Source organism: Eulemur rufifrons, chromosome 9 (genome assembly GCF_041146395.1).
Source record: "Eulemur rufifrons isolate Redbay chromosome 9, OSU_ERuf_1, whole genome shotgun sequence".
Classification (NCBI taxonomy): domain Eukaryota; kingdom Metazoa; phylum Chordata; class Mammalia; order Primates; family Lemuridae; genus Eulemur; species Eulemur rufifrons.
Window position 1 is genome coordinate 15,397,315 of NC_090991.1, and position 14,585 is coordinate 15,411,899.

Consider the following 14,585-nt stretch of genomic DNA (forward strand, 5'->3'; position numbering starts at 1 on the left):
GCCTCCCGCTTTCTTTTCTCTCAGGCCAGGCCTCAGTCGTGGCCCAGGCTCTCTCGCTGGCTTCTTCAGGCGCAGTGGCTCCCTCGGGGCCGCTGTCTTTCTCCGCAGTCGCAGTTCCCGCCTTGGTGCTCGGGCGCCTGCTAAACCGAGGGAGGAGGGACCTCTTGCTGGTTCCAGCCTCTTCGGGCGCGGAGCTCCAGGACCCGCCCTCCGCGCCAGTTGCCAGGGAGCGGTTGCCATAGAGCTGAGCAGTTGTCCGCGTGCGCAGGCGGAAGTCCCGGATTGAGGCGCCGCCATTTTTGCTGCCCGGACGCGGAGCGAGAGGCTGAGAGAGTCGGGGACGCTATCCGCTTCCATCCGTCGCGCAGACCCTGCCGGAGCCGCTGCCGCTATGGATGATCGGGAGGATCTGGTGTACCAGGCGAAGCTGGCCGAGCAGGCTGAGCGATACGACGGTGAGTTGGGGGGGCAACGGGGGGCTGGAATTCTCGGACCCTCTGCCGCCGCCCACAGAGGCCGGGAACGGGAGACAAAATGGCGGCATCGTCTCCGAGCCTGGCCCGGGGACTTGGATTCGGGAAGCAGGAAATGGCCTGTGAGCTCCTGGAGCGATGGGATGCTCCAGGCCCAGGAATTTGACCCCTTTGCTGTCCTTAGCTGCAGACACTCGCTAGCCAGGAGGCGAAGGCGATAGGGTGGAGGAGTTGGTTGTAAAATGGCGGCTGGGGGGGAGGGCGAGTCCCGGGGCGGGGGAGGGGGAGGAGATGGCGGGTGCTGTCTCCGGGTGAACAATCCCCAGGGGAGCTACTGGGACAGTCTTGGGACATGGAGAAGAGTTGGGTGGGTGAAGGGCCAAGAAACACCCCCCACATGGTAGAAAGTGAAGACTGGGAGGTGTATCGCGGGCGCCTTTCAGGGAAATATGGCGGGTGGGGGCGGTGGCTTTTCCCCGGAGGCCCAGTGTGGGGCGGCGGCTGTGGAGTCTCACAAAGGAGAACACGAGCAAGCGGAGGGCTTCTTTGGGCTTGTGGTGGGGGGCCGTCTGGGGGGATGGTGGGGGAAGGGGAGAGAGGGAATCACTGCAGTTCATCTTTGGGCGGAGGCAAGCTGAGATGCTGCGATCGGATTTCTTTCCCATGGGCCGGCACACCTTGTAGTGAGGATTTTGGGGCTTTTCAAGCTCGCCTTTTTCTGGGAAGGTCCAGAAAAACCTCACTCACGCTCCCTTTCCTCGGCCTTATCCCAGAGAGCTCTAAGTTCCTGTAGTCTTTTTCTAGCTACATAAGCAGTGGGTTCTGGTGGATAGTACGTTGAACAGGAGACAAGGGGACCATGATTCTTAGTTTTAGCATTTGCAGTGGCCGTGCCTCAGCCTACCAGTTTGTAAAGATGATGACTTTCCTGTTTGCATGTACCGTCTTGACTAACAGAAAAAGACCTGTTGAAAATTAAAGTTATTTCAAATAGTGTTTAGTTAAGTGTATTTTGGTTGACTCCCTGGCCTTGGAATGCGTGTTCGTACTTTGTTGGGGATCTTAACCTATTCCAGGCACTCAGCTGAGGCTTGGGTTTTTGGATTATGAATGTGGGAGATCCTATTTTCTTTTTTGCATTTTATAAATGGTTTTATATACAAATTTTAGTGGTTCCTCTTTGTTCATTGCTCTATTGCCCTTAAAGGTTTTTCAGTCATCTTCCAGAATTTCATTGAAGTATCCATTGTCTCCGTCTAGTCAGTCCCTGGCAGTTTACTTTTTAATCCTCTTTCCTCCACATTTTGGACTTATTTATCTGAGTTATCCTCACATTTATACTACTGTAGTATTCCAAGAACGAAAAATCATATGTGGTTCCTGTGGTTTTAATGCTTTGGTGGGGTCAGGTAGGGTGGGATAAGACAGGGTGGGAGTCAAGTGCCATTGGACCTTAGATTCTTCTTAATTAAGCCGTTTATATTTAAAAATGTTATATAGGGCCCTTGCTTTCCGTGACATGCCAGTTTGGTCATGTGAATAACCTCAGGGCTAGTCCCAGTGTATCTATCATCAGAAATTAGATTTCAGGAATTTGAATATTATGAAAAAAGACCTCTAGAACTGAAAATGTAGGGAAGATACTGAACTAAATTTCATCTTGTAAATTCTTAAATTGCTATTTGTATTGAACAAGGTTCCCGTTGGGAGGGGGAGGGGAATAAGATGGGGAAGTACAGCTCAAGGTCAGCTTTGTCTTTATTTGAGTGTTTGAAAATCAAACAAATGTAGGTGTGCTTGTAATGGAAATCTCCCCTCCCCCCCTTGTGCCCCAAATAGGTTCCCCTCTTAATCTGGTGCCCTTGGGAGTAAACAAATTATTATTTGAATGCTTTCTGTTTTGTGGGGATTTAGGGTCTGAGTAAACTTGCTGTGATAATAAAAAAGGATGTGAGGGAAGGTCTTTTATTTTTAAATTCATTTTTAAAACCGATTTGGACGCTTATGATTGTAGCTTCGAAGTAAATGACAGGTTAGTGATAACCACGTTTTGGGTTCTAGTGCTGAGGATTTTTGACCAAAGCAAAGCTCTTATTGAACGTAGAACTCTTTAGATAGAACCACATCATTACAGTTTTTAATGTTGGGTGTCCGCTTCAGGATCTAAGGGGGAAGGAAATAGGATCTGCCAGGTGAGGAGGTACTTCTATGACTATTGAGGCATAAGGTGGGGATTCAGTGGAGAGGGAGAGGAGAAAGAGTCATCCAGAATCAGCTTCTGTGTCCACTCCTCTTTTGAGTCCAGTAATTCAGCTTTGTTTGTGGTGACAAAAAGTGATCCCGTAGTTCTAGTCACCAAATAAAATTTATGAGGTGTAGGGAGTGGAAGAAGGTGAGAGTGCATTGGCATGATTTGTTTTTTGGGCACTTGGATATAAATGTTGGCTTCCCAGCTACCCTTTTCTCTTTTCTCTGTGCTACTACAGTAGGATTATCTTTTATTTTGCATGCTGTGTTGAACCTAGTTCCTAGACTTCTTTGTAACCTCATTTAACTCTGTCCTGGGGGATTGGAATCAATTTATATGGATTATTTAATGGTACTGGAGGAAGAGCTAATCTGTTTCAGGAAAAGGACAATTTTGGTTTGCAAATAGGAAATATTGAAGTTTGGGGCTGGGCCTTGAAGATTAAATCTAGCATCTCATCACTTTTAACAAGCCAGCAGTCTAAGGAATTGTTTTTATATTATTTGTAACCATATTAAGCAAGTCCATCATCTCTTAGTGTTCCTGAACCAAATCTTACTGTCCTGTATTTATAGATTTGTCCAGAAAAGTGGGGAATATAAATGGGGGAAATGAATACTTTCCCCATTTTGGGGGGTAGCAGAGGGGCAACATAAAGTACATTTGGGCTTGTGGGGTGGTTGCTGGTTTTGTCCTTTCCTAATCTTTCTTGGCTTCATGGGAGGTGGGGATGAAGTTTTTTTTTTCTTTTTTTTTTTTTTTTCTTTTTTTTTTTGAGACAGAGTCTCACTCTGTTGCCTAGGCTAGAGTGAGTGCCGTGGCATCAGCCTAGCTCACAGCAACCTCAAACTCCTGAGCTCAAGCGATCCTCCTGTCTCAGCCTCCCGAGTAGCTGGGACTACAGGCATGCGCCACCATGCCCGGCTTATTTTTTCTATATATATTTTTAGCTGTCCATATAATTTCTTTCTATTTTTAGTAGAGATGGGGTCTCGCTCTTGCTCAGGCAGGTCTCGAACTCCTGAGCTCAAACGATCCGCCCACCTCAGCCTCCCAGAGTGCTAGGATTACAGGCGTGAGCCACCGCGCCCGGCCGGGATGAAGTTTTGATGGTCACTTTTGGTTCACTCTGTGAATGCATCAACACCAGGAATGCATCTCTTCTCAGTCAGTTGAGAGTGGTCCTTTTAAAACACCAGAGCTTTGCCTCTAGCTCACTGAATTAATTCCTTAATACATGTCTTGTTAGGAAAAAAATAGGTAATAGTAAATTAACTTTATTAATGCATTTAAAAGCATTCGGATTAACTACCAATTCTTTGATTATAGGCCAGAATAAATTTTATTTTTCTCTGACCTAAATGCATAAATAGAATTGGGCAATAAGATGTTAAAAAGCCCTTCTGCGGGTAGCTTTTAGCCTATATTTGAAGCAGATGCTCTTTTTTTATTTTTTATTTTTGTAACAGTCTCACTCTGTTGCCTGAGCTAGAGTGCCTAGCCGTGGGGTCAGCCTAGCTGACAGCAACCTCAAACTCCTGGGCTCAGGCTATCCTTCTGCTTCAGCCTCCTGAGAAGCTGGGACTATAGGCATGTGCCACCATGCCCGGCTAATTTTTTCTATATATTTTTAGTTGTCCAGCTAATTTCTTTCTATTTTTTTTTTTTTTTTTTTTTTTTTTTTAGTAGAGACTGGGGTCTCACTCTTGATTAGGCTGGTCTTGAACTCCTGAGCTCAAAGGATCCACCCACCTCGGCCTCACAGAGTGCTAGGATTACAGGTTTGAGCCATGTCCGGCTGAAGCAGATGCTCTTTTGAGTATACTTTAAACTTTTGTACAGTATTGGGCATATTCTGTTCTTACACAACTTTGAGATACAATAAAATTATGAATCACTGCAATTTGAGGTGATGGGTAAATTCTTACTATTGTAGACATTCCTGCGAACCTTTTTCACCTTTATATGAAAAGGTCTCAACTTGAACTCTATGGTATAGGAAAGAACAGTTATGGCAAGTATTAAAATGGAGCAAATTTTGAAGTCAGTAAGTACAAGCAGACATATTGAAAGTTCATACAAACAGGCTTTTCATAATTGTTTTATAGTTTGGTTGAGGGAATAGGAAGTATTTTCAAAATTTCTTGGCATTAACCTGATATATCAAGTGAAATTGCAGCCCAGTAGATTAATGTATCTAATTTTACAAGTGCGTTTTAAATACTTTAAGAAGGTGATCTGAAAGTATGATTTTTTTTTTTTAATGGAGGGTTTCAAGGTTGATTTTTGCAGGACTTTTTTTACCTTATATTTCAAGAAAACTTTACGTGTATGTATATAAACAGTAATGGCAGGCATAGGGTGAAAGCTAAATTTTTAAGCTTTATATTATACATATTTATATATTACAGTATTTATATAGAGCTTCACAATTCACAGAACACTTTTCCAAGAATTTTTACTTAATTCATATAATAAGATTGAAGTAGGTAGAGTGTTGCTTCCGTCCTGTGGTTCAAGAATGTGAATTTGAGAAGGTACAGTGATTTTTCTATGATCACATGACTAGTCACCTATTAAATGGTAAAGCCAGAACTTGTCTGTCTGCTGACCTTTAGACCAGTGCTTTCTCTCCTTTGCCATTCACGGAAGACCTATGTGTAACTAAATAAAGTGGTGCCTTTTGGGTGTGTGGGGAGTAAGAATAGGTATACTCGTTCCCTTAGCAGTTACTTCACATGGTAATATCTTTTTTTTTTTTTTTTTTTTTTTTGTTGAGACAGAGTCTCACTTTGTTGCCCAGGCTAGAGTGAGTGCCGTGGCGTCAGGTTAGCTCACAGCAACCTCAAACTCCTGGGCTTAAGCGATCCTACTGCCTCAGCCTCCCGAGTAGCTGGGACTACAGGCATGCGCCACTATGCCCGGCTAATTTTTTCTATATAGATTTTTAGGTGTCCATATAATGTCTTTCTATTTTTAGTAGAGACGGGGTCTCGCTCAGGCTGGTCTCGAACTCCTGACCTTGAGCAATCCACCCGCCTCGGCCTCCCAGAGTGCTAGGATTACAGGCGTGAGCCACTGCGCCCGGCCCACATGGTAATACCTTGATGTTTATGATGAATAATCTATTGTGAATTGTAGATAAAATGTCTTCTCATTTTTTTTAAAGAAAGCTGGTGCTTTTTTTCAAAAACAAAATCCCATTTAAAGGCACAAGAAATGAAGTTAAATTGGAATTTTAGGCAATCTCACAATGTGTGTTCACATACAGGTTCTTGCTTAAAAACCATGGTTTATAGTAATGTCTGTACTGGGATATGGCTGATGCCATGCATTTGTGTAAAATACTTTCTTCAAATTTTTTCCAAATGTTCCCCCCCTCACTTTTGTCTTAATAAAACTGTTAATGATGTAGTCATAAAACTTTTGCAAAGCTTGGCAAATGGTTCACAGATGTTGCTCCACATAGTTGCTTAGATAGATGTCAAATGGAATCCATTAAGGCAGCAGTCCCTAACCTTTTTGGCATCAGGGACCGGGACTGGTTTCATGGAAGACAGTTTTTCCGCAGGGGGTTCAAGGGTGATTTCTGGATGATTCAAGTGCATAACATTTATTGTGTAGTCAGACCTCTCTGCTAATGATAATGTGTATTTGCAGCTGCTCCCCAGTGCTAGCATCACTGCCTCAGCTCCACCTCACATCATCAGGCATTAGATTCTTACGAGGCATGTGCAATCTAGATCCCTCACAAGCTTATGGTTCTCGATCCTATGAGAATCTAATGCTGCTGCTGGTCTGACTGGGGGCAGAGCTCAGGTGGTGATGTGAGTGAAGGGGGGTGACTGTAAATACAGAGTAAATACAGATGAACCTTCTTCCCTTGCTTGCCTCCTGCTCACCTCCTGCTGTGTGACCTACTTCCTAACTGGCCATGGCCTTGGAGGAGGGGTGCAGGGCGGGGGTTGAGGACCGCAGCATTAAGGGATAGTGAGGAGCAGCAACAAAAAGTAGTTCTTTTTACTGTTTTTGAAATGGTCAGTTATCGGTTTGATAGAGTTAAATACTGATGCATCCAAATTGACAAATTAGGTTACTGTTGTAACTTTATGGTTTGAGCTCATTAACTAAATGTCCATGCTAGTCATGGCCCTAGGAACGATTTCAGAAGTTCATTGAAATTTACTAGATTGTAGCAAGTAATAATAAAGGGTCATCATAATTTATCATCCAAATGAGGATACCTTGAAAAGATGTACCAATTCATAATCAAACTGGAACAGCAGGCATAAATGGGATTGTCCTGGGCTACAAACTTGCCCTGTGGTTATTCTACTTAAGGCCATTTGTTGCTAGTTTTCTCATTTAGATTCATACAAAAGTTTCCTAAACTTTATCCATTCCTCTAACACTGAAATATCTTAAATCTAATCCCTAGAAGATTGGTTTTCTTCTCTCTCAAATGAAGTTAGCATTTGGCAGAACATAAGATAAATCAAAGGAGAAGTATGATACTTCGTCCTTTTCCATAGTATGCAAAACATTTCCTCCTCCCAGCCTCCCACTCCCCAAAATTGAATGGGAAAGGTCAAAGATACAGTGGTTGCTGAAAATAGAGCTTGCTGATATACCAACTACTCAGTCTGACTGATAGTGTCAAAGCCAAGTGTGTTGATTTTGCTGTGTCTTCCTTGAGTTAATTCCATGTTTAAAAATGTGGTAGACTTAGGTGTTCCCAGCAGTGTCCTAAGCTCACAATTTTTCCCCACGTGAATTAAAAATTTTTTTTTTTTTTACCATTTAACTTTTTTTTTTTTTTTTTTAAGAGATGGGGCCTTGCTCTGTTGCCTGGGCTGGAATACAGTGGCATGATTATAGCTCACTGCAGCCTTGAACTCCTGGGCTTTAGTGTCTTCCTGCCTCAGCTTCCCAAGTATCTAGGGACTACAGGTGTGCACCAACATGCCCTGCTAATCTCCACATAAAATTTTTTTGAGATGGGGTCTCCCCCTGTCGCTTGGGCTGGAGTGCAGTGGTGCCATCACTCACTGTACAGCCTCAAATTCCTGGGCTCAAGCAATATTCCTGCTTTAGCCTCCCAAGTAGCTAGTACTACAGGTGTGGTTCATGCCCAGCCTACACATAAATTTTTAAAATCTCACCCGCACTTTGTTATGACTGTTCTGTTTAGAACACTGAATCCTGTATAGCTCAGAAAACATGACCATGATCTTGGTTTATCTTTTTTGAAATTTGATCTTGAATTTATTGTCCTTCCAATGATCTGTCACAGTAGCTGAGCAGATCCTGTCATTGGTAGGCTTGATTTGTGATCAGTACAGGATATTATGTAGCTAAAGCAATATGAAATGTGTTCATTTATATCTAACATTGAAGGAGACACATTACTCTGTAAGAAGAGTTATGACATTGTTTCATACTTTGGCAGATGTGGTGTATCTGCTACCACAGAATTCGTAGGAATCAGTGGGTTCCTCATGTATAGAATGGGGATTAATGATGTCTTTCTTGCCTATTAATTGCAGTGTTATGAAATTGTGGGCTTTTGTAAATTGCAGAGTGTACTATCCGTCAGTATTATTTATTGCAAAACCAGTGTGAAAAGTCAAATAATTCTTTATGCTGCTGATCTACTAGGCTCATATTAAGAGAAGATAACCTACCTTTTTGAGTTATTCTTAGCAAGTATACTCTTCTGGGCTTAGTCCTTAAGTAACACCTACACAAATAGTCTCAGAAAAATTCTTAATCTTAGTATCTGAAGATTTGCATATCCAGAAAGTGAAGGTTGTCTAAATTATTTATTCCCAAGCAATACTTTTGTCATGTTTAGCTGGTATGTAATTATTTTGGCATTAATTTCAGATTAATAATTGAGATTATTTCTCCGTAGTAGCTAACACTTTTTGTTTGTGGATTTGGGATGAAATTTCCCTAGTATGAAAATGGAAATCAGTGTTAATATTTGTATATTAGCTGTCTCAGATTACTATGAAAATAATGATATTACATGTGATCAGTTTTGTGAAATGTGATCCTAAAGGCTTAGGCTAAGCCTTGGGCAGTGAATGGGTTCTGATCAACAGAAAGCTATTAATTAATACTGGTGGCTGGTCATTTGAGGACTTTGTAGGACCTTGGAATAGTTGTTGTGATCAACTTTGTGTTGAAATGTTAAGTGTTACAGTTAAGAATTTGTGGGATTAATGAATTATATTTGATCATAATATGGTAAATTATAAGTTAGGTGGTAAAAATTTATTACAGGATTACCATGGAATTTTCAAGAACATTGTGTGTTCTTTGACCAGAGAATATCATCACTATCATGACAGTTAAAGCTTTGTAGGTTTTTCAAAAGGCATTCATTCATGAATATGAAATAGTCTTTGTAAAATCCACTACTTTTAAAAATGTTAAAATATACTATAAAAGTGCTGAAATTTTGATGAGGGTTTCTTGGCTCATGAAAGACTTCAGAAAACAAGTCAAATTAATAAATCTGAATGTGTAGTGTAATCCTACTAAACTATCAGTGTAAGGGTTATTTCTGGTCATTTTCTTCCTGAGTATTTCAAAACAGAATTTAAAGATTTTTTTGTTTTAATGTTGCTTCTAATTCTATAAAAATTGTGTACAGAGATTTAGACTTTGAGCTTGCACTTTTTCCCTACTCTAGTGTTTTAGGTCACTTATTTCTCTGGCCTCTTATTTTCCACCTCTGCTTTCACTGGAGCTTCACTTTTTTGGCTTCACTACAGCCAAACACATTTGGCTGCCTGAGGAAGTATCCCTTTAAATTCAGAAAGGAGAAATCTGTTTTGGTGGAGTAGGAGGTATTCCCCCCCCACCCCCCATATTGAAACTGATGGGAGAAACTCCTTTCTGCAGTTAAAATTGTAGAATCTGGGTAAAAGATCGTCGATATTTTTTTTTTTTAAATGTAGCAGCTCTTAATTGGGAAAGAGATTTTAAAGTTCTTTTAGAAGGCTGAACAATTTGTGTTTTCCTTTTGGTGGGGAATGTGTGAGTTAATTTTCGAGGGAGGACAAGCTCCTTTGTTTATATTGGTACATGAAGAAGAAAAATTGTACATACTTGAGTACCAAGATTATTGTGTTTTGGGCTGGGCACGGTGGTGGCTCATGCGTATAATCCTAGCATTCTGGGAGGCTGGGCTGGGGGATCGCTTGAGTTTGGGAGTTCGAGACCAGCCTGAGCAAGAGGAAGACCTGGTCTCTACTAAAAATAGAAAAAATTAGCTGGACATGGTGGCATGCGCCTGGCCTGTAGCCCAGCTACTCTGGGAGGCTGAGGCAGGAGGATTGCTTGAGCGCAGGAGTTTGAGGTTGCTGTGAGCTAGGCCAATGCCAGGAGTGACACAGCAAGACTGTCTCAAAAAAAAATTATTTTGAAAAACCTTAATCTTCAAAGTATTAAAAGTAAGTTTTAAACTCATTTGGCACGTTTTATTGAGTGCCAACTATGTACCAGGCACGGTTGTAGACACTTGGGATTCACCATTGAACAAAATAGACAAAAGATCTCTTCAAGGAGCCTTATATTCTAGTGAATGTATAAATGCTTTCAGAATTATTATTCTGTTAGTGTGTGTAAGAGTTGACTCGAATTATTAACAACAATGGTGTCTCCTATATGGAGGGAACTGTACCAGGTGTTGGTCTCTGTCCCATATTAAATAAAGACCATAGAAAGCTGCTTACTTAATTCATTGACTACTGGTGTAAAAATGGTACTAAGAAATTGAAAAACCTCTTAAAAAGAACTATTTTCATTGGCCGATAATAAAACCCTATAACAATAATACTGTCTATTTATTGACTGCTATGCTAAGTGCTTAGCATTGTCTCAATCATCCAAGCAACCCCACAAGTAGGTTCCACCCATTTTACAGATAAGGATTAAGTATTTGAGGAAAGGGAACATCGCTAGTATTCACCCAAGTCTGTTTTCACAGAAAAGCTGATCCCCTTCTACTTCAGTATTCGTTGTATGTAGACATCAGCTCAAACTGCTTGAGGCTCTATTTCTGTACCTTAGATTTTAATTTTATCATTTAAAAGTTGCTTTAAACAGTCTTTTGGCTTAATTTCTCACTGTTATATTTCATATATGAAGAAGACAGAACGGTATGTGGGTTGAGTACATTTTCCAGTGGACAGGCAACAAGAAGACATGATGGAACTAGCACTGGGCCAGGAGTCATTAAATTTAGGAGGGGGTGGTCTGTCTATTCCTGGTTTTCTCTCTTGACCACTGTCCGTTTTAGACACGTTACTTTGTTTCAGGGCTTGTTTGCTCACCTGTATAATGAGGGATTTCTCTTTTTTTTTTTTTGAGACAGAGTCTCACTCTGTTGCCTAGGCTAGAGTGCCATGGCGTCAGCCTCGCTCACAGCAACCTCAAACTCCTGGGCTCAAGCGATCCTTCTGCCTCAGCCTCCCGAGTAGCTGGGACTATAGGCATGCGCCACCATGCCCCGCTAATTTTTTCTATATATATATTTTTTGGTTGTCCAGATAATTTCTTTCTGGTTGTTTTTTTTTTTAGTAGAGACTGGGTCTCGCTCTTGCTCAGTCTGGTCTTGAACTCCTGAGCTTAAATGATCCGCCCGCCTCTGCCTCCCAGAGTGCTAGGATTACAGGCGTGAGCCACTGTGGCCGGCCCTTTTTTTCTTTCTTTCTTTCTTTTTTTTTTGAAACGGGGTCTCACTCTTTGCCTAGGTTAGAGTGTAGTGGTGTCATCGTAGCTCACTGCAACCTAAAACTCTTGGGCTAACGAGATCCTCTTGCCTCAGTCTCCTAAGTAGCTAGGACTACAGGCACATGCCACTGTGCCTGGCTAATTATTCTATTTTTGTGGAGACACAGTCTCACTGTGTTGTTCAAGTTGGTCTCAAACTACTGGCCTCAAAAACGATCCTCCCACTTCTTGCCTTGGCCTCCCAAAGTGCTAGAATTACAGGTGTGAGCCAGGAATTTCTTTTCTGAAAGTGATTTTCTATAGATTTACAGGCAGAAACACTTTTTCAGGCCCCACCCGGGCTCTGACACGCCAAACATTTTTTATACTTGCCTAGTGACCAGCAGGGTGGAGGGCTATAGAACATACAAGTACATCTGTAGATTGAATCTGCAGCTTTGGGTTCCACTGCAGTCAACTCAGCTACTGGTCAGTTTACTAGAGAAACCCTCCATTCTTCAGATTCTGTTTATATTTCTACTTGTGTTTAGTGAATTATAAGGTTGAACTACTTTGTGAAATTGCCAATATCAGTAGAGATGGGGTCTCACTATGTTACCCAGGTTGGCGTGCATTAGCTATTCACAGAGGCTGTTGTAGCACACCACAGCCTCCAACTCTTGCCTCAGCATCCTAGTAGCTACCATGGCCGGCCAATATCAGTCATTTTTGACTTCCAAGAACGATGGTTTCATATGGCTCAATCTGATGTTAAAAGGTGTTTGGGAGGCCTAGAAGGTGAAAGGAGGCCTCAATATACCCAAAAAGCATTAAGGCTTTTTAGGAAGTGCCAGGATTATTGAGGGACTGCACATAAATACTTTCTTCAAGACTGGTTGTGTTTTTGTATTTACCTAAATTGATTTTACCTAGTTTCACTTTCTAAATTTTCTGTTTCCTTATTTCTCTCCCTCTGCCTCCCTGATTCCCTCCCCCGCCCCCTTGAGATTTGCTATGTTTGGAGTTCTTTTATTGCAGCACTTTCAGGGTCACTTGTACAACTCCCTCTGGAACTGTGCAATATGGGGACCCCCAAGTACTTCAGTCGTTTTGGAGAAAAGGTGGTACATTAAAATACTACTTTTTTTCCAAACAAAATGTATGGAATTTACCCTTTTTTGTTAGTTGTCAGGATAAGGAGAATGGAAAAGGCCACTGCCTCTGTTTTCAGAAGAGGATTGGTTTCAGTGGTATTCTTCACAGTTGGTAAATGCAGTTATAAGAAAATGTTTGGATTTATTTGATTATGCAATAGTAATATGCTTTAACCAGTAGAGTCTTATACATCAATGTGGAATTTTTCATACTGTTGTATATTTATTTTAAAGAACTGCTGTTTTTCTTATCCCTTCCACATTGTGAGATTCTCTGTTTCTACCTTTGAAATCAAACTAGGCCATGGCTGACTTCTCAACCCCCTAGCTTTTTCACTTGACCATTGAGTGTGTTCACATGTTACTCTTTTTAATCAAGGAATGGGGGGTTAAACAATGTTTTATTTTGTATTTTTTTGAGACAGAGTCCCGCTCAGTTGCCCTTTTGCCTGGGGATAGGTCTAGAGTGCTGTGGTGTCGGCCCAGTTCACAGCAACCTCAAACTCCTGGGCTCAAGCTATTCTCTTGCCTCAGCCTCCCAAGTAGCTGGGACTGCAGGCACTCACCACCACACCAGCTAAATTTTTTTTTTTTAGTAGAGACCTGGTCGTGCTCTTGCTCAAGGCTGGTCTCCAACTCCCAAACGCAAGCAATCCTCTGGCCCGGCCTCCCAGAGTGCTAGGATTACAGGCGAAAGCCATCATGCCCAGCCTAAGCAATGTTGAGCATAGAGAAAGACCACTGTAACTCCTTGATATATGGGACTAAGGCTTTATAAAGAGCTGGATAAGAAGCTCTAGGAACTTACTGATAGCAATATGGCCCAAGACCTTATTTTTAATATACCTTTTCAGTAATTGACTTTTCAGGCATGTTCTTTGGAGGTGTGGGGGAGTGATCACAGGGAATTTGGCTTTTTCCTCTAGAGCAGTTGCTGTTGAAATTTTTCTTCTCGACAGTTAATAAATGTACATCATTAACATGGTGTCTATGCTTTCATCTTACTGCTGCAGCTTTCTTCTTAACCTTTACCTTTTCTCATTTCAGAATGCTTCCAACATTTCTTTATTCATTGTGTCTTTACCTTTTATCTTTGTCTATCACATTACATAAATACTGTTTCCCAGTTTTCTTTTCTACATTTTAAGAGCTAAAAGAATTTGGGGACCTTGGTAGCAGTCTGGTTAGCAGTATATTTTTCTCTGTATGACCTTGAAGACAGATTAGGAGAATGTTTGGTTTGCAACTATTTTAAAGACCCTCAGGTCAAGTCTGGATAGATCAGCAAGTAGACTTACTAATCAAGATGTAATTTAAATTTAAAGTATTAAAATATGTATTTTCCTCTCATATCCTTACTCTTGACATCATTCAAGCATTTTAAACTTAGGGAATATGAAACTGCTGGGTGCTGCCTGCACCTCTAGTCCCAGCTACTTGGGAGGCTGAGATGAGAGGATTGTTTGAGACCAGGAGTAGAGTTCTAGACTGTAGAGTACTATGTTCACACCTGTAAATAAGCCACTGACCTCAGCATAGTGAAACTCCGTGTCTTAAAAAAAAAGAAAACATCTGAAATGGATTTTTAAAAAAAATTCTATGAAGCAGAGAAGAATTCTTTTTATTTATCCTTTATTTGGAGGACAATCATTACTGAAAAGAGCTGATTAAGTTGCATTAAAATAAACTTGAGCAACTTGTATATTTTTCACCTAAAATATTTATTCAGTATGTTTTTTGTATTTTTTCAATATAGATGTACATATTCTGGAATATACTGGGAAGAAAACACAAAATACTTGGTATTTTCTTTGTAGATAGTTTACCATTTTATTATGTTTATAGATACATCTTTAAATCTGCCTGAATTTTGTAACATGGACTTTTTTTTACATCATGAATTGCTTGTGAATGTCTTTACTGGCTGTGTAACATATCCAGTAATAAGCTATTTTGAGTTTTTGGCTAGTATATGTAACACTGTAA

The 14,585-nt window shown here is 41.1% G+C and overlaps 1 protein-coding gene across 1 annotated transcript in view; it reads left to right on the top strand.

Annotated features, from left to right (window-relative positions):
- The first annotated feature begins 272 nt into the window (after positions 1-272).
- Positions 273-14,585, top strand: part of YWHAE (tyrosine 3-monooxygenase/tryptophan 5-monooxygenase activation protein epsilon) — a 49,589-nt gene continuing 35,276 nt past the window's right edge. Inside the window, exon 1 of the mRNA XM_069482182.1 lies at positions 273-455. Within this exon, the coding sequence (XP_069338283.1) occupies positions 392-455 (64 nt within the window). The 5' untranslated portion in view covers positions 273-391. The remainder of the gene's footprint in view (positions 456-14,585) is intronic.